General features: G+C 50.5%; 6 protein-coding genes and 1 non-coding gene across 7 annotated transcripts; 4 read left to right on the top strand and 3 right to left on the bottom strand.

Moving 5' to 3' along the window:
• Positions 1 to 551: 551 nt before the first annotated feature.
• On the bottom strand, positions 552 to 2268 carry QC762_700445 (uncharacterized protein). The gene is made up of 2 exons (XM_062892903.1): positions 1239 to 2268; positions 552 to 1184 (listed from the first exon to the last, which is right to left on the bottom strand). The coding sequence occupies exons 1-2, from the start codon at positions 1917 to 1919 to the stop codon at positions 771 to 773; spliced, it is 1095 nt and encodes a 364-aa protein (XP_062740013.1). The 5' UTR covers positions 1920 to 2268; the 3' UTR covers positions 552 to 770.
• A 228-nt stretch (positions 2269 to 2496) lies between these two features.
• QC762_0116270 lies at positions 2497 to 2584 on the bottom strand. Its single transcript has one exon. It is a non-coding gene; the product is annotated as a tRNA-Lys (tRNA).
• Positions 2585 to 3534: 950 nt separating this feature from the next.
• Positions 3535 to 4855, top strand: QC762_700450 (uncharacterized protein; the record flags this gene model as incomplete). The annotated part of the gene is given in 5 exon segments (XM_062892904.1): positions 3535 to 3699; positions 3759 to 3951; positions 3968 to 4300; positions 4433 to 4585; positions 4659 to 4855. The coding sequence occupies 5 exon segments, from the start codon at positions 3535 to 3537 to the stop codon at positions 4853 to 4855; spliced, it is 1041 nt and encodes a 346-aa protein (XP_062740012.1).
• Positions 4856 to 6686: 1831 nt separating this feature from the next.
• On the top strand, positions 6687 to 7964 carry QC762_700460 (uncharacterized protein; the record flags this gene model as incomplete). Its single annotated transcript, XM_062892905.1, has 1 exon — positions 6687 to 7964. One exon carries the CDS (start codon positions 6687 to 6689, stop codon positions 7962 to 7964), a length of 1278 nt encoding a protein of 425 aa, XP_062740011.1.
• A 502-nt stretch (positions 7965 to 8466) lies between these two features.
• QC762_700470 (uncharacterized protein) lies at positions 8467 to 9114 on the bottom strand (the record flags this gene model as incomplete). The annotated part of the gene is made up of 1 exon (XM_062892906.1): positions 8467 to 9114. The coding sequence occupies one exon, from the start codon at positions 9112 to 9114 to the stop codon at positions 8467 to 8469; it is 648 nt and encodes a 215-aa protein (XP_062740010.1).
• A 1956-nt stretch (positions 9115 to 11070) lies between these two features.
• On the top strand, positions 11071 to 14992 carry QC762_700480 (uncharacterized protein). Its single transcript, XM_062892907.1, has 2 exons — positions 11071 to 12177; positions 12247 to 14992. Exons 1-2 carry the CDS (start codon positions 11990 to 11992, stop codon positions 14441 to 14443), a joined length of 2385 nt encoding a protein of 794 aa, XP_062740009.1. The 5' UTR covers positions 11071 to 11989; the 3' UTR covers positions 14444 to 14992.
• Positions 14993 to 18135: 3143 nt separating this feature from the next.
• Positions 18136 to 18429, top strand: QC762_0116220 (uncharacterized protein; the record flags this gene model as incomplete). Its single annotated transcript, XM_062884358.1, has 1 exon — positions 18136 to 18429. The coding sequence occupies one exon, from the start codon at positions 18136 to 18138 to the stop codon at positions 18427 to 18429; it is 294 nt and encodes a 97-aa protein (XP_062740008.1).
• Positions 18430 to 22810: the final 4381 nt, after the last annotated feature.

The following is a 22810-nucleotide window of genomic DNA, read 5'->3' as shown; positions in this document are numbered from 1 at the left end:
CCTGACAAACAGAAGCTTTGGTTTTGATAGGATAACTGCCAACGCCCTTGCCGCCGTCGGGGCTTCCCCAGCTCCTCTGTTAGCATTTACACTGGCCGCAATTAGCGACGCAACCAACAAGCGAGGGCTGACTGTCGTTGCTGGTTAGCTATGCTATCTCATAGCCTTGGTAGCTGGGGGATCGCTGCAGGCCGGTGTTGGTACATGGAGCCGTTGGGGTTTGTGGACAGTGATTAATGCATTTGCTGTCGGATATCATCCGGTTCACAACACCTGGCTCCAGCTCAACTGCCACGGCGCCCAAGAGAGGAGCATTAGCATCGCCACGTGGGTGATGAGCGCCAACACTGGAATGATGGTGGGGACGTGGTAATACAGAACCAATTACATATCAAGCGGTTACCACACTGGCCTACTGATTCAGACCGGCATGGTGTCGCTGGGTTGGCCGCAGCCTTGGTTCAGCAAGTTGTTTTACTTGGCTCACAACTGGAAGTTGGCGGGGAAACCGAAAGGAGTCGTTTCACTTGTGGAACAATCAAGAAAAGATAGAGTAGTCTACGTGCCTTGAACCACTTTGTTCAAGCTTTCATTGCGTAGCTTGGATGGGGATAATGGCTTGTAATCATGTGCTTGCCGGAGAGCCACAGCCCCCTCATATTAGAGTGGTTGAGTTACCGATCCACCATATATACAGGATATAAATGAACTTAAACATGCTCTTCCTCTACCAAAACTCCAAACACCCGAAAACAGTAATGAACCGCGGGTTACCAGTCGCGAGGTCCCCCCGGCCTGCTTGGGCTTTTGTCCCACCAATTATCGCCTTTACCTGCGCGGCATGTGTTCCTGACGCAATAGTACTCGCTCCCGACGTTGTTTGCGTTGGGAGACCAGAGAATGAAGGGGTCTCCATCAGGGACTGCTTTATGAGAACAGGGGTATACGATATAGTTCTGGACGGTATACGCTGTGTGTGCGATCATCTGCCACACGCAGATATTCGTGTCATGCCCCTCCTTGCCGACGCAATTGAAATTCTCTGCGAACGAGTGCGACTTTTCAACAGCAAATCCACCAGAGATCCAGCCAGCAATGGAGGCGGACGCTGTCCATGAGAAGGTTTTAGTCTCCGAGGTTTCGTAGCTGATCTCGCAGTCGCCGTCGCCGCATCTTCCTTTGCTCTACAAGATTGGTTAGCGAGGTTGGCCATAGTGAGAAGAAGAGTGCAAGCTTACCGTCATTTGAACATGAAAGTAGTTCTGATGGGGGTTGCCATCGCCGACCAGTCTGGCCTCGCGGTAAGGAGGGCAGCGGAGAATGGAACCTTGTCTGGCACGCAAGGTTGGGTGTGACGGAAGTTGGTCCTGGGCCTGGACAGTCTCCAACCCCTCGTTACCAATTTCATGTTGGGCAAGCTCGAGCTGGGTGACGTTGGAGGGAGTCCCATCCACATCGCTTTGCTCCACCAAGGGAAAATTGTCGAAACAGGGTGGCGCCGGTGTGTCGTGAGCTAACGCATCAAAATCCAGTGCCGGCAAGTGCCTGAGAGACACATGACAGGTCACTGTGGCGGCACGATTGCTGTACATGCTCCAGCAGTCAACTTGGCGTGAGCGGTGCCCGATTGCATGGGTGCGAGATCCGACAGTGATGGTCCCAAAGGCTTCACCGTCGGCATCAACGTGGATAGGCAGGGCCGAAAAGGCACCCGATCTGATGGATTTATCGCAAATACGAGCAAGAACTTGGTGTGTATCTTTGTCCAAGACAGCGAGAGCGTATTTGTTGGTGACTTTGTCATGTCGGTATCGGATGTCGATGGTGCTGACTGGGGCCCGTTCTCCAACCTGGAAGTCGTGTGGAATCGCGAGGGCCAAAGACGCCGTAGCGAGGAGGGAGGTGAGGGAGAAGCCCATGGTGACCGAGTGTCGAATGAGATGGTTGAGATGGAAGGTTGATATGCTGTTTCAATGTCAGAATGGGGATGGAAAGGCATCATTTTATGTCTTCAAAGCCCAATCCATAATCTTTACTCTTCCCCTGTGCGCTGGCAAGCATCGTGAATTCCTTTGGTAGATCATCCGGGCGGTGTTGGACAGGCAGTAGTTGAAAGGCCGTCGGAAACTGATGCCAACCGATAGTGAGCAGTTCCCTGAGCCAGGATCGGGGATGACATGTTCGACTTTGGATGGAGTTGAGATCTTGATGCCGTCTATTCATATCTTCTTTGCAAGTGCTTCACCACTCGAAGCGACTGGGCAAAAGACCGGCCCCTGCTACCGTCAGCGGCTGACTGGTTTCCAGTCCAGTGGGTGGAAGCCTGGCACACACCCGCCCCGCCCCACTTGGCCGGCCACACTGCGCCACGGGCTTTGACCCCCACTCAGCCCTAGAGACAGAGGAGCTTCAACGACACACAAAATATCTGCAATGCCAGTGTCAATCCCAGATTCTGCTCACAACCACACCAAATCCTGGTAGGCACACGAGCCCGCCCGGCTAGCTCAATCGGTAGAGCGTGAGACTCTTAAGGAGTTCCTCCGTCATCTCAAGGTTGTGGGTTCGACCCCCACGTCGGGCTCAATTCCCGTCGTCTATCTTGCTTTTTGATCTTGGTCTTTTTTTGGTCTTCTTCCTCCTTTCTTTTTGAAATGCGGAGGAAGAGAGGGTGTGGAACAGTTAACCGAACCTCCCCTCATGGCTTAAGCCGTAGAGTCATTGCCGTGGAAGTCATCGAATCAAGTATTGGGGCAGTGGTTAAGAGGCATTCGAGGGTTCAGACACCATTTCTTAAGGTAATTATGGAATGCAGCAGGGTGGGTAATGAGCCAAGTCAAGCAAGCCGAGGCCTCGGCTTGGCTTGTCTTGAGGCTCCTCAGGCCTGGCTTGCTTGATGCCATCACCAACTTAACTTAACAAGCCAAACTTAGTCCCCAAGTGTTTTTTCGGCCCGAAAGTATAGAGCCGGAACGCTGGTTCCGGGCCCGGACCCTCCCGCCCGGAGCCTTGGCCGGTACATATATATAGGCCTAAGCGGCTTGCTAGATTTATAAGTTAAGCCAATAAAAGGGCTTGATTTGACTTGGCCAGAAAAAAAGGCCGGCTTGGCTTGACTTGCTTCCTTGACTTGACTGTCAAGTCAAGCCGGACTTGACTCATAGCCCCCCCTCCCCCCCTGGAATGCAGGATGTGTTATGCATATTCATGAGTAATACCTCTTAATAACAATCGTCCCCATACCAAGAACACCTATTGCTGACCGCAGGTTGTTCTATTCTTCTGTTTGGGAAACAACACCAACCTGAGTAAAAATACTCAAATTGGGGTGATCGAGTCCTCGCACTTTTGACCATCATGTGGCCGGTATCACGCATCACAGCCGTTGAATGTTGAGTGGAAAGATTAGAAAGAACTGTTGAGACTACATGTATTTGCTATGCCCCTTTCTTCACTACACTCAAACCTTTTGTTCCCCTGCTCTCCTCTTTCTTTCTGGGTCTGTGAATACCGAATAACAACCGCTTTGTAAACATGAACGTTGCAGTCATCGGAGCAGGTCCTTCAGGACTAGTTACTCTGAAATATCTTGTTTCTGCTCACACTTTTCTCGGCACTGAGCCCATTGAAACACTGTTATTCAAGAGCGAAGACACCATCGGCGGCACATTTCCAGCCAGGACCTATGAAGATGCCGAGGTCTGTTGAGTCTCCACGGCACACTTAACTCACAAGGCTAACATAGGCAAAATTCACAGCTTGTCAGTTCTAAGCAGCTTACTTCCTTCTCAGACTTCCGTCTCCGTGACGACGACCCCGACTTCGTCTCTGCCGAGCGCTACCTCAAGTATCTCCACGAGTACTGCGAAAAATTCAGGCTTTGGTCCCAAATCAAACTCTCCACCACTGTGGTATCGGTGAAGCCCAACATCAAAGGCAAGGGTCATACAAGTACGTATTCACAAAGGAACGGGGAAGCAAAAGAGTTGGACCTGTGATGCGATTGCAGTGTGCTCTGGCCTGCATGTCACCCCTAACCTGCCCGAAATCCCAGGGCTGGAGGACCATGTGCCCTTGGTGATGCATTCATCCCAGTTCAAATCCCGCTCACAGTTTGTAACTAATAGGACAGTCATGGTGCTTGGAAGCGGCGAGACAGGAGCAGATATAGCGTACCTGGCCGTTACCTCACCCACCAAGCAGGTTGTGATGTGCCACCGCAGTGGCTTCCATTTTGCACTCAAGGTTGGTCCGCCATGTTTGGATTTTCCTGACACTCAAGAGCGCGGCATTCCCGTTGGTAATTGGTCTTTACTGACACTGTAGTCTCAGAGAAACCTCAGTCCCGTCTTGTTTTCTGTCCTTGGGGGTACACCCAATAGCACTCTAACAGTGCCATTGGACAATGCCTGAGGAAGTCTCTTCGACACAGCCTATGTCCACCCTCTCTTGCGCAACTCCAATGCCCTCTGGACATTCTACGACTGGTACGTCAAAGGAATACTGTGGCTGAACACCGGAACTTCAGGAGGTCTCGACCAGATTGTCGGAGAACCTTCCCCAGAGAAGAACCATGTTAGCAAAAGTAAGCTTTTCTCCCTTTTTCAATAGTTAGACCAGGTACCTTAGGAACTCTCAGACTGATCTCTTCATTGCAGTTTTCTTCAACAAGAGCAGCAAAGCATCTCCCTACATCTCGTACCCCTATCGTCTCAACTCCAAAGGAAGTCTTGTCGACCGCATCCGCTCCGGTATCATCCAGTCGCCCGACATTGTCATCTGCTGGACAGGCTACAAGCAAAGCTTTCCTTTTCTGGACAGAGATCACTACCCACGGCAGAAGAGGCCAACGTGAGAAATATCTGGCACGACAGAGACCAAACAGTGGGATTCATTGGGTTCTTGAGACCAAGTTTAGGGGCGATCCCGCCGTTGGCGGAGATGCAGGCTCAGTTGTGGATCCTGAGCATCATGGTTCCAGAGAGGGTGCCTGAGTTGAGGCCGGAGGATGAGCCGCACTACAGGTTGTTACATGGCAAGGATAGCCGGATCGGATATCGTAACGATCATGAGAGCTATGTGTACCAGCTAGCATTGGATATGAACTCCGCAGTTGGGTTCGCAGAATTTGTCAAGAGGTCGTGGGAACGAAAGGAGTGGAGGTTGGCCATTGCTTGGGCATTGGGGGCGAATGTAAACCCTAAGTTTAGAATTCGTGGACCTTGGAGATGGGATGGAGCAGAGCATCTGTTGAAGACGGAGGTTTGGGAGACGATTTGTCGAAGGCGATGGTTCTTTGGTAAGAGTCTTCGGACTGCGGAGAAATTGACATTGAAACTAACACCTGATTTACAGATCATTTCTTGTTGTCTTTTCTCCCCATGGCCATATTTGATCCTTTGAGTTCGGCTTGCTGGATTCATGCCATGCTCTATCACGCCATGTTCGACGTTGTCTTGGCTGTGTGTGAGCATGGCCCCGGGACTATACCATCTGCAAGAGTACTCTGGGTGGAAGGTAAACTGGTGTTGCACACAACTACTTCCAAAAATAGATGATAAGGACCTTTTATGTAGTCTCTGAAAACAACGCAATGCTGACCTGATTCTTTCAAGTCTTTGCGGGGCTGATGCCCAGCCAAGCGAGTCCCTCTTCGTTTTAGTGTCAGTGGGGAGAATCGCATTGCTGTCCAAATCCATATCTTTGGCGTTGATGCTGGTGGTTTAGCGCAGTGCGCCTGCTATGAGAAATTACGGAGTGGTACTATAGTGGCAGTCACAGGCATTTGTGTGGGTGTGCCAGGCAGTTAAGCGACTTGTCTGAGAGAAGACAAGCAGTGAGGACATCTTGTGAGCGCGGTGAAAATATGGGCAAGGGGAATTCACATCCATCTCGAGGACCCTAGGCCATTGTGCCTCATGGCTGCGTCAGGGAGACTGCAGAGAGACTCACGTCATGAATATCTAGGGTTGGGACCCTGAAAAGGAGGCCTGTACATAGTTTAGCAGATTGATAGCTTGGCGGTCACGGTCATGGGGATTGAGAGACCTTTATAAAATGGACTTCGAAGTCTTCTGGGACATGTTGCTCTTTCGAAGTCACTCTGTTCCTTCATTTTCTAGCTGTTCTCTGCCTGAACGTAGGGTTTAAGGTTGACATTCGTTCACCAACCCATCCATTCCTTTGAATATCATCTTACCTCAGTCGCTCTTTCAACCGCCAACACAGTCATGTATCTTTCTTCTGCTCTACTTGGCGGCCTTCTCCTCGCCGGAAGTGTCACGGCCAGTCCAGTCCGCGGTGTCTCCAATAAGAATATCAAGCGTGGAGAGGATCGTGCGTGTCATGAGGACAATGTGCATCGGTGCTTCATCCAGTCCGTCGATGCTGCCAGCGCCTTCTGCACAGGTGTCTTGCAAACTACCGACGCGATCAACGTCACGCCTACTGTGTAAGTCCAAACAGTTACTGGTATCTTCACCCAAGAACATTACTGACAAATCGATAGTACCAGCACCTTGGCCGCAACCCCTTCGCACAAAACTTGCTCCAAGAAGCCCAAGGCTACGGGGAAGGCTAAGGGCAAAGAGAGCAAGGGCAAGGGCAGAGATCATCATGGAGAGGGAAAGGAAAATCATGGGAAGGGGCATGGGAGGTTCAAGCGGCACGATAGCTGCTTGGACGCAATGTCCATCTCGCCTGCTGAGGCTACCTCGGCCTGCTCTTGCATCGGCATCACAACTGTCACCGCGAGCGCTGTCACTTCATACGTCTCTGCTACCGAGTCGGCTACCTTGATCGACCCTAGAGAGACCGAGCCCTCTTCTGAGCCCACTGGGACTGAGATTCCTTCCGAGTCCACTGTCGAGACGGACACCTCGGCGCCGACCGATATCACCACCATTGCCGAGACCATCACATCAGCTGCCACCGATTGCCCTGCTGCCACGACCATTGTGTCCACCATCACCCAGGTCGAGGTTCAGACAACCATCCACACCGCCTCGCAAGATGTTGCCACTGTCACGGAGACCCAAACTGCCACGCTTCCTCCTGTTGTGGAGACTGTGACCGAGACAGCGACTGCGGAGACTCTTGTCTCGACCATCACCGAGGTCCTCATTGAGACCGAGACCCACACTCATGTCCAGATCGACACCCACCTCCAAACCGACACTCATTTCCACACCGAATCCCATTTCCACACGGATACCCAGCTTCACACCGAGACTCAGACCCAGACTCTGACTGAGACTGAGACTCTCATACAAACCCAAACTGAGGTTGAGACCCAGACCCAGACTCTGGTTGAGACCCAAATCCAGACTCAAACCGCCACCCTCATCCAGACACAAGTCGAGACTGAGACTCATACCCAAATCCAGCTTGAAACCTCGATCCAGGTCTCTTCCTTCACCACGACCGTCACCACAACCGCTTCTGCCTCCGCTTCTGCCTGCCCAACCGTTACCGCAGCGGCGTCACCCATCAAGAATGGCAATTTCGAAGGCAACAGCCTCCGAGGATGGAACATCCTCGCCACCACCGGCAGCGGCGGAACCTCTTCCGTCGGAACAACCACCGACCACATCACCCCCCAAGGCAGACACTTCCTCCACCTCTACACCGGCTACAACGTCCACCCCCGTGGGCCGTCCAGCCTGACATACGGCCAGACCATCACCTGCGTCGCGGGCGTGAGGTACAGGCTGTACTATGACACCAAGCTCACGACCAACAGCCAAAGCGGTGTCGGGTGGTCGGTCAAGGTTGGCGTTACCACGATGCACTCAGGCAATGGGGCGGCGTTTGACTGGATGCAGAGGAGCAGTACTTTTGATTGCCATGCGAACCCGACGCGCAATGTGTTGCAGCTGGAGGTTCGGTCTACTGTTGCCAACACGGTGGTGAATATGAGCTTTGACAATTTTGTTGTTATGCCTGTGACGACGATTGAGACTTGAGAGGCATAGGGGAGGCTTTGGACAGAGAAGGCGGTGGCGTGGAAGCTTCTCAGCATGCTACTCGTAGTTCTATGGATGATGTGTTTCTGGAAATGTCGACTGCCGATCACATGCTGTGCCCCCTTGACACCGCCTCGATGCGTCTCAAAGGAACATGTAAGGTTGATACTGAGCAGTACACCAATGGCAATCGTTATAACTGACTCCTTTGTTTCGTCAAATACATGTCAAGTATTGTCTATATCTAATCCAAAGTGTTTCTCATTACATATCCCAATCCATGTACCCATTATCACACGCAAAGCGCCAGAAGATGACAGAGTTCGTAAAACACCAAATGCATGAACTCTCATTATTACGTCATTACATCAACGACTATGACCTCTCCAGAGCTCACGCACCCAACTCCCTGGCCCGTTTCCCCAGGACCGCTCTCTTCACACCCAACCTCAAAGTTGACATGACCCCTTGACAGGGACAGTGGTATTCACTCTCCGTAGACTTAGGCAACGACCGCCAAGACACCAGCAACGAGGGCGAGCATGGTGCCCTTGACAGCAAGACCAGCAGCACCGCTCTCAGGGGTCTCCGAAGAAGTGCCAGAAGCAGCAGCAGCGGTACCGGTGGAGGTGCCAGTAGAAGTGCTGCTGGTCTCGGTCTCCTCATCGTCGGTGTCCTCGGAATCGGCGCCAGTGGTGGTAGCGGCGGTAGCAGCGGTGGTGGCAGTGGTCAAGGTGGTCTTGGCACCTCCAGTGGTGGTGGTGGCCTTGGTGGTGGTCTCGTCCTTGTCCTTGCCCTCCTCCTTCTTGTTCTCAAACTGCTCGCTCTGGGCGAGGATGCCCATGTTGTTCTGCTTGACGCTCTGGAAGTTGAACTGGAAGGCGCCGTCCTCGGGGACGTCCTTCTCGGTGATCACGATGGAGCCGGTCGAGAGGTCGACCTCACCGAGGTCCTTGTTGTAGGGGGTGTGGCCCGAGGCCATGTTGACGAGGAAGAGGTGGGCCGAGTCAGGGTCGGTGTTGACGGTGGACCACTCGACCTTGACGCCGGCCGAGAGGTCGACAACGTCGTTCTTGGAGGGGGAGGTGATCTGGATGGCAGCGACCATGGAGGCAGCGCCGAGGAGGACGGAAATGGTGGAGGAGCGCATTATGGCCGTGGTTGGTTTTGTAAAAAGTATACTAACGAGTGTATGTATGAAGAACGAATGTGTGGTTGCTGGTGTTGTTGGAAAACAACGTGAAATACCGTAAAGACTGGAAGGTGGTGAACCGTGATGAAGTTGAAGGAGGTGGTTGAAGGAGGGACAAGATTTAATAAACACGCTGAAAAATGGAAGTTTCTCCAACCAGTCACGCCAGCCAGCAGCTGGAAACCGGCAGGCCGGCAGTGCGTCAAAACTCTCCACTGATCACCACAAGACACGAGAGAGGCAACACCCCACTGTGGGCTCTTGTCGCGACGGTGGTGCTTCAGGCGCGGGTACGAGGGTGTATTGCGCCGGCATCACGCCTGATAGGGACACTGACCCCTACCATCATGCTTGGTCAGCGTGGGCATGTCCACGGATTTGTGCCGCCCCTGCCACTATCGAGATTATGCGGCTTGACAACAGCAAGTCGGGAATACCTTCAGCTTATCTCTGAGTATGGGACATGCTGAAAGACCTGCGAGTCAGTGGCCGTATCCGCGACGTCCGGTGGAAGGTCGCCAGGGAGATGCCTGTCGTCGCTCTTTATTTAATGATAGTTTCCACTTTGAGTGCTGCGGTCCACCAACAAGCTCGTGTTGCAAAAAGTCCCGATAAAAAGTGTGCCATCTTCACCCGATGGAAGAAGCAAGCGGTTTCTTTGCAGGATGTGAGAGGTGAGTGCAATTGACTGTCTGAGCTGTCCAGGAGGAAACACAGTGTCCCTCATTGGAAGTCAAAGCGGCTGAATCGCGATCATTTGGTGGTGTGGCTTGTCGCCTCGGGGTTGTATGTAGTTATGGGAATGGCAAACATCGAATATTCATGACAGGCTTGGGGCAAAGAACGGAATATCAATACCGTGTGACAGTATTTCGATATAAAAGCCAGCCAAACAACAGGGTGTAATGTATATGTAGACTTGTCTCGGGTAGGCTCTCAGTGGGCACACAGCATGCGCTGTGACGCCTCTTCTGACACTTGTCAGATTCCTCTACGACGTATCAACACCAAAGAAAATGTAGAGAATGTACCGCCGTCGCCAGACCACGTGGAAAGCTGTTGATAACCAAAGACCAACACAAGAAGAAGTGATGGATCGGCGAGTATATCTTTTTCGGATGGCGGCACCCGGGGACCATCAGCCCTACATGTCATGGTTGTCTCGACAAGACCAGACCAGATGGACCCGCAGTCAGTGACGGTTCGGAGAACTCTTCCGGACTGTGACGTTGTTTCGGGCCTCCGTTTTCCGTTCCCATGTTCGGCAGTCCAGCTCCGAAGGAACCGAAGAAATGGCCAAAGAAAAAAAAGGGACAAGACAGAAAAGATGACGGTGATGGATGACGGATGGTGGGTGTTGGTGATGCAGTGTTGAAAAAATGTTTGTATTGAAAAGTGTGGTTCTTGGCGCAGATTTCGTCCCGTGCATGTCCCAATCAATCCAAGGACCTGTTGAAACCAACGTTCAATTTTCTTTGCGCATCTCCCGCCCCTTCATCTGCTGCAGAGGGTCTCTGCTCTTGCCCTGTGGTTATGTCGGAAAAGCGACGATCGGTCAGATGTTTGAAGCTGTCGCCACCCTGAATTTGATATCATGCTGTGACTGAGATGCTCTCTCCCAGCTGTTGTCTGTTGTTTGTGAATGGTGATGCTGTTGATTGTCCTTGCAGTTGACCTTGGCTTGAGGAGGTGGATGCTAGTCCGAAAAAGGAGAAGTGAGGTCCCAATCGCAATGTGCTCGGACCTTGTGGGGCGCAGCAATACAATTACTGGCTGCTGATTGGCCCAGCTGGGAGTTCCCGTGTAACCTGCCAAACCAGCGCCAACAGCTGCCAGGCGTGCCAACACTTGCCAAGGGACGGTCATGCCAGGAACCATCTCGCCCAGCCAGAGCCTGTCAACACCACAGCGACCCTCGCCCATGTCGCCTTGCCCGAACCATGCCTCTTTCGCTGTTGTCCCGTTTGGCGGGGGTTGCAGTTGCGCAGAACCTGCAATGGAAGGACAGCAAGACGAATGGAATCGCAAGGGGATGCGAAACGAGCCGGCATTTGGTCAACTTCTCCCCACACCATAATCCTTCCTTTTCTTCTTCCCAGGAGGTCCAGTTGCTGTTACCAAATCACCAGTCACCCGATAGCTCGATAAACACGCTCGGACAGTGCTTCGAGTGACAAATACCGGTAGCATCATAGGTCTCTATCACTGCCGGTCCGGCAGGCTCACCACCTCAGCTCAGCACCCCAGTAGTGCTTCAGTGGTGGAAATTAGGATCTAGGTTCTGGGGCAGAGCGGGGGTTCCATTTCGCCATTCCGGCGTGTACAGTAGCGAGGGGGACTTCCCACAGCAGCCAAGGCTCACTTCGGGTGACTGGGCCTGGCAGCCTTCTAGAACCGATTGGGGAAAGCTACGTCCCCGCGAGAACGCACCAGTTTTGGCCTCTGGAACCACTGGAATCTCAAGCTGAGCGTCTTAAACTGCAGCCAGTCCCGAAAGCCTCATCGTCACACATACTCCCGGTGCTATCGTCGTCAATATACCCCCGTGCCATAATCCTCAACTACCCGACACTAACACCGCCTGTCCGACCACAACCAGACCGGCCGAACACAGCAGCGACTACCAGGGATCCCCGACGAGGCTGCCGAGTGTGGATGGTCGAGATTGACAATCATTCGCAGCCGATCCCTCCTCAGACCTGGAGTCGAGACTGAAGTCATTGAAACTTACGACTCGCAAATTGGAACTCAAACATCAGGTGGAGAAGGGGTGACAGACGGACGAACTGTGCTTGAGACGAACCATCGGCCGAGAGAGAGGACTGGACAGAGGATGGCCGACGTCAAGACGGCTGCTGGCAGCAGCAATGGGAAACCGGCCATCCGACGAGGGCGCCGCGAAAAGCCATGGCCGGTCGAAAAGCAAAAGAAATTGTTGCGCCTCTATGTCTGTACACAAAGCGAAAAATTACCACTCGTTCGCATCCTTGAGCGCCTCAAAGATGGCACGTTTGATCCCAGGTGCGCACCCCCTATCCACGACATGCATGGCGGCCAAGGTGTGGCTAACAAGACATGACTGTGTCACAGGCAGCGCAACACTCACAAGCACCTCAAAAACTTGCTACCAGATCGCCGTATCGATGATTGGAGGCCCAGAGACATGAACACCATGCTCGTCAGAGTTCGTTTCCTGAGGTCGGTTCGGGAGGAGCGGCGGATGAGGAACAGGAGGGCCCGCCAACGGCTAGAAGCAGCGCGATCACGCAGCTATCCCGATCCCATGAGTGCCTCAGTGTTCTCTGACGCGCAGACCGGGTTTTACGCCGAGGGCTCGGATACCAGCGTCACCATCAAACAGTCCGACTCGCCCGACTCATCGCCGCTGGCGATTGCCAGCGCCAGCTCAGCCGACTCCCCAGACACCTCCGATACCTACATGCGAGACAAGTCGCCGTCACGCGCATCATCACTCACGCCATCGGCCAAACGAAGATCATGGGCCTCGGTTCTTTCCAGCATCTCGTCAGGCATATCGAGTCTAGCCCGCTCGTCCTCTTCAGCGTCGTCGAGGCGCATCAACCTGAACAACACGGGGGCCAACACAGCGCTGAGCAAGATGACACGGGAGGAGTTTCTGGTCTCACTTCAAGACAAGCCCCGCAAGCCGTTCAAGGGAACCAAGGTCACCAACGGTCTCTTCAAGCCGAAATACTCGACAGTAAACCCAACCACGGAAGAACTCAACAAGGCCCTGCTTGACATGTGCTGTTCTAATTATTACAATGGCGAGGACAGGACAGACACCGTGTGCGTTCACGAGCGGTTGTCAAGGGCCATTGACGCACAAGCAACCGAGAACTCGGCGTTTACCAACTTCTCGGTAACAGATGAAGAGGCTAACATGGTGGACAAGTATGGCAACTCGCTACTTCATGTGGCTGCGCGGTGGGGTGCGCGTGTTTCGCTATTGCTACTGATCATTAGGCATACGGACGATCTTCAGATGGTCAACCAACGGGGAGAAACATTTCTTCATGTCTACGCTCCACCAAGCCAACCCAGACTTAGACCGGTGTCTTTCCTGAACCTCATACGTGTCTTGCGGTCCAGGGGATTTGACTTTTGTCTTCGAGACGGCGAGAAGCACACATTCCTGCACCACATTGTTGCCAAGGAGGAATTTCCGATCGAAACATTGTACTACGTATTTCGCGAAGTTGGACACGGTGCTGCTCGGTTTTTGGTTGCCAGCAAGGCGGCAGATGGAGAGAGGCTATGGCACAGCGTGAGGCGGAATCTGGAGAGGACGGCCCCTAAATTAGCCAGAATATTTGGCGACGAAGTCGAGTTCATTCGTCGTTACCTCCCCGAATTCTCCGACTCAAAGGCCCCATCGACGGGCGACAACTCGACTTGCGGATCCGACAGTCTCTACTCGCTACCCCACCACCACCAAGAAGTCATGACTATGAATGACCCCAACGATAGTTCAGCCCAGCACGTCCGTAGATCACCGATTATGAAACTTTTGCGCCGGGCCGCTGCGGGAAGAACGGGTTTTGCCGACACCGACTTGAACAAGAAACTAGAGTCCATATTCGAGACGGCCTCGAAGGCGCCAGACTTTGAACTTCACGCCTTCCTTGCGAAACGGGATACAGAGGGCAACACAGCACTCCACTACGCATCCGAGTTCGGCATTGTGACCGCCGTCCAGTTCCTTTGTGGAAAAGGCGCCAATGTTAACGTGTTCAACAACTGCGGCAACACTCCTCTCCAGCTGGTCAAATACGCCATCCAGAGAACCGATGTCCGATCCGACATCCACATGGAAGCTCGCTATCTCCGTTGCGCCGTGTTATTGCTGGAGCAAGGGGCCTTTGATCAGAGCAAACTCGTCAGCGAGAGGAGCATCATCTTCCCCTATGCCAATGTTTTTGATGGGAGCGAGAGGTCAATCCAGAACCTTGTCAAACAGGGCGTTGCAAATCAGTGCAAGGGTTTGCATTTATTAACGAGCAGCACCAAGCATCACGGGCTGTACTACGGCTTGGAGGGACACGACCACGGACATTGTCATGGCCATGGAGGAGGCGGGACATCGTTCGGCTGGGCAGATCACGGCCGGCTGTTGGATGGCTTGATGGGAAGAAGATCTGGCTCAGGAAGGGGCAGAAAACGGGCTCCAAGTCCTTTGGGTGCAGGAGGTGGCCCGATAGGAGGAGAGGCAGGCCCAGAGGGCATGAACTTGACTTTCCAGACGTCAGTTCTGAGCAGTTGTTGACCCATGGATGGGGGATTTTCTTTTGTGTCGTCGCTTGGATACCTCGGTTCTGCGTTTTGCTGCCTATTTCTGTTTTGGGAGCGGTGGAGGTGCCACCGTTGGAGGGAGATGATTTTCCTGTCCATGCCTGTGTCATGACCTGACAACCATTTCCTTTTTCACGTCTTGTTTCTAACGTCGTCGGTGGTTACATATGAACAGGGCTGTTATATAGGGGCCGGTGGAGACGTGTGTATAATATTATCCATTTGCGGCAAAAGGCAAGCGGCGGTGTTGGGCAAAACATTTTCGGGTTTTTGGCTTTTTCACATATTCCCCTTTTTTTGTTAATCTTCGTTTGGCTTTGTTTATATCATGCCGCTAGCAAGATGGGAGGGGACATGGCCGGCGGCATCACCAATCTCGAAAGAGATGGTTATTGTCGGGGCAAGAGCTGGGAGAGGTCCATTAAGCAGACATGAGAAGGCAGAGGAGGAGTCCCTGCTTCTCTCATGGGCGAAATAGAATACTTGATCATTTACTCTGTTCACACACGTCGAGAGCCTGGCGAGGATGTGTTGTCGCTCTGACCGTGCCGTCATCGGCCAAGACGTCCTGATCTCCCCAGAAGGCAACAAGCTCGTGCCAAAAAGGCCCTCCTCAGCCCAGTCGTAACTTTGTCTTGTTTTCTTGGGTTCTGGAAATTTTTTGCTACACTAAACTAGGCTCGGGGTTTTTCTATCGAAGATCTGCTCAGCTAGCTAATGCTTGTGCTCTAGGTAGACTGACCAAGCAGTTGCGCGACTGGGCACTTCCACAAAATCAACATATAAAACCTTGTAAAATTCCAATGTAATTTAAAGCGAGCAAGGGTATAAATAATCCACTAAGAATTTTAAAAAGTAGTTCGAAAGCTTAAAAAGAGTAATTTAAAACTGCAGACCTTTAAGGATTTTTATTGAGTAAGAATTTATATATTTTTAAGTAAATATTTTTTCTGTTAAGATCTATATATAAGCTACTAGTAACTCTTAACATTTAAATATTAAATGTGTTTTTTTAAATTTAAAATATAACATTCGAAAAAATAGATCTATATACTTATTAATATAAAATTAAATATTGAAAGTAGTATTATAGCTTTATTAGTCTTAGTTACTAATTTTATAATAGTTACAAATGTACTTTATATGTAACTCTAGCCTAAAATTATATATTTTAATAATTTAATAATTAAATATCATTTTCTTGAAAAAATAACTGTAATCGAAAACTATTAATATTATAATAATAATCAAAAAATTCTAATTATAGCATTTTTAAAATATTTATAAATATAGTTTATTATTTTTAGGGATATATATATTGTTAGAATGGGGTCGCTGAGAGCACTGTAGCTACAGGGGTCTCAGGAGGGTGAAGCAGTTACCCAAGAACTTGGCGAGTGTCGGACTGTGCTGCTGAGTACGACGACGCGGTTGTCGAAGGAAGAAAGTGCAACAGGTATTACCTGCAAATACAGAGAGTAGTGAACTGAGATGTTGTAGTCTCATAAAATACTGTAAATGATCAATCTTATTGACTGTCTTGACTTATTGTTTCTTAAGGAGAGAAAGAAGCAGAAAAACCATTGCAATTGGAAGAGGGCTCTTTATGAGCACCTGAACTCCCCTTATCATCCTTATTCAGTAACTTGAATCTATGATCTCATTGATGAGGTGCTCGAGTCGCTCATGATGCTTCTCATATCTCTCATTGTTCGGAGGTCCGGTCAAGAGCTTGTCCGGAGATCCGGTGAGGAGTCCTGGGAGCCGTTGAGAACACTTGTGGGCGAGCCGTTGAAAGCGCTGTGGGCGAGCCGTTGAGAGCGCTGTGGGCGAGCCGTTGAGAGCGCTGTGGGTGAGCCGTTGAGAACAATGTGGGCGGAGAATTCCATAAACAAGTGCTGTAAAATTCCATGAATAAATGCTGCATTTTAACATATATATATATGTGTGTGTGTGTTCTTACCACTTAATTGAAATTATTTTTAACCCTTTATAATTACTTTAATTCAATTTGTTTAAAAAATAATTTCAGATTCATTTTTATTTTATTTTAAATTAAACTACCTATTTTAATAGACTTTTAAAGCTAAATCTCAGTCACAAATAATTGTTATACATATAGAGTTTATATAGATATTTCGCGCAAGTGCTTGGTAGAGCAATAGCCCTGTAGGCCCACTTAACCTAATTGCCAAAACAATAAATAGAATGCCTATTGTTAGGTATTACCTATCACACTCTCACCGCTTACTTCTAGAACTATCTTAGTGTACATCTCCCAACTGGCATGGCATGTTGGTTGGTGTTGTTCTGTCTCAAGGGACCAAGCGAAACGGAATCGTCCCTGTTGGTCAGCCACAAACACCCACCCCCACCCCGCCTTTTTTGGGGGTTTTGTTTTCTGTTTTTACTGCATGTCTGACGGCTCGGAGAAGACAAAAGGTCACCAAGACTTTGGGAGAGTGAGGGAGCTAAACCTAAATCTGCAAAGCTTGCGAGTATGGTACCGTTCCTGCTGATCTTTGGGCTAGCAAGGGGGGAGGGGGTTTTTGAAACATGATGTTCTGGGTTAAAATGTGGTGAACCAAACTGGCGGGTAACTTTTTGTGTCAAAAGAGATAGGGAACAAAAAAAACCGGCGAAATTGCTTCCGGTTTTTGTGAGGATTTGTTACAGGGTGGATGCAGTGTGAGGGAAGCGAAAGGACTGTGCATCATGCATAGGCTCACATGGAAACATGTCGCTGGTGAGTGGGCGTGCCCGCAACGGCGCTGCCGAAATGACTGATGGCATCGGCGGTCGCGTGCTGTGCCGCTCCGGCCGGGCGTGGCCCGGGTGTTCCTCGACGTGTCGCTTGGACAATGTGCCGTTTCTCAACTTCTGGGCATTACCCCTTTCCCTGAGAGCTTTTTTCTATTTCATGCCTGAACTGTTCTAGCGGCATCGCTATTTGGGCAGGTGATGTGTCACTAAAGTATGGCGGTCAACATCCCACTGATGGTTTGTGATGCAGATTCTCTTGACAGTTCTTAACGCCGGAAGCAACATCTTCCGATGCGCCGATCCCCAGCCTTGCTGATGGTTCAGGTTCAACACTCCCTAGGTACGGTATCGAACAACATTCAGCTTCTGCTTTTATATCAAGTTGAGTTTCGAAGGTCTCGCGCCTGGAGCACCCAGATTACACTTACGATATCCCAAAATAGAAACACGCTGGTGTGCTGTGACTTGGGAGCTTGAACACCTCGGGAGTAACAGTTTGGTGTTAACGCTAGTCTTGGTATTCCCATTCCAGGTAGCGCATCGGTTCAGAATCATGTCAATGCCCTCCTATTTTAGGAGAACCAGAACTTGTTGGTCCCTTCAGTGTGAGGCTCGAGCACCACCTTAACTGGAAGGCTCAAGGTGTGAAGACTGTATGGCCTGGATCGGGTATTTTCTGCGAATTAATGAGAAAAATACCCAGGTGAATGTGGTGTCGGGTTATTTTATCTACGCTCAGTCCTTTGAATGGAGGTGCTGTGTCTGTATAATTTTGTATTTTTGCTTCTTCAACTTCAGATTCCTTCTTCTAATCAGGGCTTCCTCAGGGTGGCTATATGTACCTCCTTGATAATTGGTGAAAGAAGAGACGGTACCGTATGTAGCTCTCACAAGGTACTTCGAATGGTAAAAGATAATCAGAGCCATTCAAGTACCTTGAGGTCTGTATACATAATCGACAAGCCGAGTCTCTATCTCATAGGACTTTTACCTGCTTCGTGTTTCGGTCGCTGGTTCCTGATCCTGCTGGCGATGACTCATAAACACAACGCCGCGACCCGTGGCTTTTGTAGTGTTGTTGAGAGCTTCCCTTGCCCGCGAGCCTTTCTCAATGCCGTGCTTTTGGGTCTCCTTACCTGCAATACATGCGTACTCGAGTGGTGTGCCAGTTTATCGGTCACTCGATGTACTCGGTAGCTTCCCGGGGTTTCTTCGGGTACCTTGGAGGGATTCATTTTGCCAGTCAAGATCATGTTGCACACCGTTGCATGTGTCAATCAAGATAGGTACCTGTCAGAAAGCCCCTGCATATTTAGAACTTTCCTTATTGATAGCGACCTTGTCTACGAAAAGCTCAAGATTTTCGGCTGCACTATCCTGACTGTTTCTGTTGGCCGCTGCAGGGAACACAGGTAGAGGGTCACACTCCCGATGGTGGATCAGAGGGAAATGGCATCAGAACCAACAAGAAAGGATGACTGACGGGTATGCAGCCAGTATCACATCTGATAACACACAAGACCGCATAGCTCTGACTAAGGCACTGCACCCTTTCCGACAAGATGTTGTCGGAAACCGACAGAAGGGTAGCGGATCTGTGACGCTGTGTTCCGACTTCGGGAAAGGATTTTGACACCATCAATAGCGCCGAGGTCATCCATGGAGGGACGGATAAGAGCTCGTTTGGACTCTTGGTTGAGTTGCGGTGATAGCCAGCCACTTGGCTACATTGAGTCCTAGATTGAGGGTGTGGTTGGAGCCGCTCGGTTATCAGGGGCGTTGAAGAGCTTTCTGCTGATGAGGGTGGTTGGGGAATTTCTAGGCAGCCTCGAGATAACCTTAGGAAAGAGTGATGAAGCAACATGATGGATGGTTTATTTACACTCTTTGCGATGTGGTGTTGCTGAATTAATGCTGGCGGTACCTGTCAAGACCATGTGAGATCTTGGGTGAGCTTGTCTGAGCAAAGAAAGGTAGGTAAGAAAGGAAGACAGCACTGCAATTACACTGAAGAATACCGGACGCCCTGAAAGGGATTCAAAGTAGGGCTGGCTGCGAGGGTGGTATTGGCTTGACTTTGAAGACCTCAAGGGCCGGTAGTGTCCTGGTGCACACAGAGGAGAAGAAATGCAGAGCAACATCAAGTATGATAAAGATACCTACCTACTCCGTATTTGTTTGTACATAGTACTTTACGTTATATTGAATAGCGGAGAGACTTTGTTCTGAATCAGCAACTTAAAAATTGAACCACATTCGGCCACGATGGTGCCAGAATAGCTTGTCATGAATGTTACCACTACTCGGCCCTGGACATCAAATCCTTAGCATAATCCCAGCACTCCAATCTCCTGTCCACTTGGTTCTTATTAAGAAGGAGGGTGGGCCACTCAGCATAGGAACGCTTAATTATTTTCTCGCTAGTTCGAGGTCCTTATCTTTGGCGTACAGTCACCTGTAAGCGGGCAGTTGACAGTGAGCCTGGCTGTTACAGTCCTTTTCCAGACCTCTTTCAGACCTGTAAGAGCTTCAGAGTTTAGCATACGTTTTAAGGCCCGATTCATATCGAAGATTAGGTACAGTAGGTACTTCTATACTTTGAAATCAATCTATCTTTTACTGTGAAGGTCCAATCTCTCGCTTCGATATGCATTTCCCTGGGCTCCAACCTGACCACACAATCATGTGCATGATAAGGTACCTAGTTGCCTAGTAGAGAATTTCAAGGTCAGGAAATAGATAGCGAGGCCGGAAGCCACCATTGGATTTCACTGCTTGGTACTAGGTATTCCATGCCGATATCAGACTCGAGTCAATGAACCCCAACAACATTCTACTATGCTATGTTCCCAGGGAGTCAATATCTCGGGAACGATATAATACACCGCTCAAGAATAGACGCCTTGGTTTGTATTAGTCGACCATTCAAGGACACTCTTTGGCTCTGTGATGTCGTGACCTGTGCGACGGTGACTGGCCACCGGTCAAGTCGGTGAGCAAGTTGTTGAAGGCTTGCCCACAACCGGGCGCAGGAATATGCCATACGTCCGGACGTGTGGAAGATATTGTCGAATCATCTTTCTGAACCCGATTTCTTTCGTACAAGGCTGGTGGTTGCCGATGCTGATCGGGATGAATGATATCGGCACATTTTGTTCCTTCAAGACACCAAGGGAATGAATGTCTTGCCAATGTCTTCACCTGGCGGCCAATCCAGTAATAGAGGTCAAGTCGACGGTGAATGGCGCGGAAGCAACGGGGCATTTGGTGGCGTCATTCTCAGCTCGCAATTCCTCAGGAAATGTCCCAGCCAAGAACAGACTGAGACACCAGACCTCCATGTGGGTTGGTAGCGAAGACTGTCAGTGCGTATGTGCGCGCATGTGCCGATTCGATCCAACGACACGTGTGCACCCATATGCCACCGTGTGTGTACAATGTGATGGGCTGCAGTCTGCGCAGAAAGTCTTCCGATTCAGGGGTGTAAGGTCGAGAAACAAGGCTTGCTAAACTTTCTCGAAAGGTCTTGAAGGCTCAAATGCGGGATTGTTTTCGTGTATCACCAACAGTAAAGTACCTTATCCAGGCATCATGTTTGCCTCACCTCAGCCATCGCAGATCTCGGACTCGGCAGCCATGTCCCTCGCTGTCATTCTCTAGTTGTGACGAAATGGTCTGACGAATTCGGGAGATGTCAGCACACGGGGTTTCCTAACTGAGCTTCCCGCCATGAAAAGACCTTCTGGGTTAGGTGGGTAGCGCACCACGTCGGCTCTCTTCGCTCTCGCAAAGCCCAAAATCACCTATCGTACGTAGTAGAGTCCGGTACGTCTTGCGGGGGTGTGGAGAGTCGGGTGTGATAAGGACTGCTCACTGCAGTTCGTGTGGGTGGAAAGACCCGCTTGCGGTTCCGGCAGCTCGGGCAACAAATGTGACGAGAACTACCGCGCTATGTGAGATAACGAGGGGATGGCCAAGAAATGCCGACGGTAAATGCAGATTTGGGGCGCTGCTGCTGCCAACCAATCTTGGAGCCTGAAGCTTGCCCGAACAGCGCTGCTTTTCGGGTCTTTCGGGGGCTGATAGTGATTATGTGCCCAACCGGCATACCAGCCAGTGCACGTGAAAAGACGCCATCTCGTTGGCTGTTGACTTGTAACGACATCAGAAAGATATGGCCTCTTGCCTTCTCTCCTGTTGTTACGGCCAAGGTACGATTGTAAGCAAGCATAATGGGCAGCTATGTGATAACTAGCTAACTCTAGTTCCTGTTTAGTGATCAAAGCTCAGGTGATGAGATTACGCTCGAAAGGTCTGGGGATCTAGATGACCATGTATACCTATGGAGGGTTGCTGTGGTGTCTTCAAGATACATCTTCGAACGATCGGCCGGGAACAGAAACCAACTAATATTGTTGTCGGTTGAACGGCTAGCTGCGCGCGGCCCGCGGTTGGAAAATACATGCGCGCCGATACGTCAGAACTTGCACATCCTTCTGGAACTAGTGCCAGCCACCTACATTTATACCACGATAATTGCCCGGGCTGTCTTTGTAGAACTGCAAGTGTGCGTCTGTGTCCCAGCCTGAGTCTTGGGAGCGCGATAGGCGGGCCTTTTCAATCTCCACCCATCGATCATAAACAAAACAAGAGGATCCCAGATGGTCAGTGCGAATTGTTGGGGGTCTCCTGACCATGTCGCTTCGCACATTCAGTCACGGCAATTCAAGGTATAGTGACACTGTTATATGCAATCAGACGCACATAGTCACTTCCTGCTTGGAATCAGATCATAGGTAGGCATGTACCGAGCACGCCTATATTTTTTCTATGTTGCGTGACAGGCGAGGCTCAGCAAGGGCTTCGCCAAGATGACCTACTTTCGGTACTCCAGGCTATCTAGTGTAACTATCCAAGCTTCAATACTAGTCAGCTTGCAACATGCACCTGACAGACCATGGGTCAGGTATACAGGTACCTTGATAGCTGGAGGTGCCACTCACTTCTAGATGTCTCATCTGTTGCAAAGAAAAGTGGCGCCAAACGCAAACTAAGGAAGTCCAGGGCAGCTGAGCTCGTGTGCTAGTAGCCAGGCGGGCCTGTGTAGCACGTCATTCATTGCCCCAAGGGTTAGGAAATTAGCAACTGCTTTTTCTTGATATTTTTCAGAAGAAACCGGGAATAGCATGTCCAAGCAGGAAGGTGGATCAGATGGGAGCGAGACTATGTGCCAACAGCGTCTCAGCAGCTTACTATCGACCCCTGACTAGGTAACATGGCGTTAGTGGCCACCTTAACTCAACACGTCCCAGATAGGAATTATCCGACTTTCGACGTCGTGATGTTCTGCTAGTGATAGGGAGGAGTTTGTGAGACACTGGCAGATGTGACGGCCGTGGCTGTTGGTGGACATGCCTGTCGTATTCGTTAGCTGTCCTTTTTCCGGGGCGTCGGAGTAAGCAAGCTAACTAGAAACCGCAAGCCCAGCAGAGCTAATGCCAATCACAAGAGAGGCTCTGCTTCTTCAGGGGCAAGTATTTATTTTATGGGCCGGGATCGGTCTGATGAACCAAGCCCT

Source organism: Podospora pseudocomata, chromosome 7, assembly GCF_035222375.1.
Source record: "Podospora pseudocomata strain CBS 415.72m chromosome 7, whole genome shotgun sequence".
Classification (NCBI taxonomy): Eukaryota; Fungi; Ascomycota; class Sordariomycetes; order Sordariales; family Podosporaceae; genus Podospora; species Podospora pseudocomata.
This window is presented reverse-complemented; position numbering and strand designations above follow the sequence as displayed.

Coding starts and splice junctions, on each gene's coding strand:
- QC762_700445 (XM_062892903.1), bottom strand. CDS start 1,919: ATGGGCTTCTCCCTCACCTCCCTCCTCGCTACGGCGTCTTTGGCCCTC. Junction 1,185..1,238: donor ACTTTCATGTTCAAATGACG/GTAAGCTTGCAC, acceptor CCAATCTTGTAG/AGCAAAGGAAGATGCGGCGA.
- QC762_700480 (XM_062892907.1), top strand. CDS start 11,990: ATGGCCGACGTCAAGACGGCTGCTGGCAGCAGCAATGGGAAACCGGCC. Junction 12,178..12,246: donor GATGGCACGTTTGATCCCAG/GTGCGCACCCCC, acceptor ACTGTGTCACAG/GCAGCGCAACACTCACAAGC.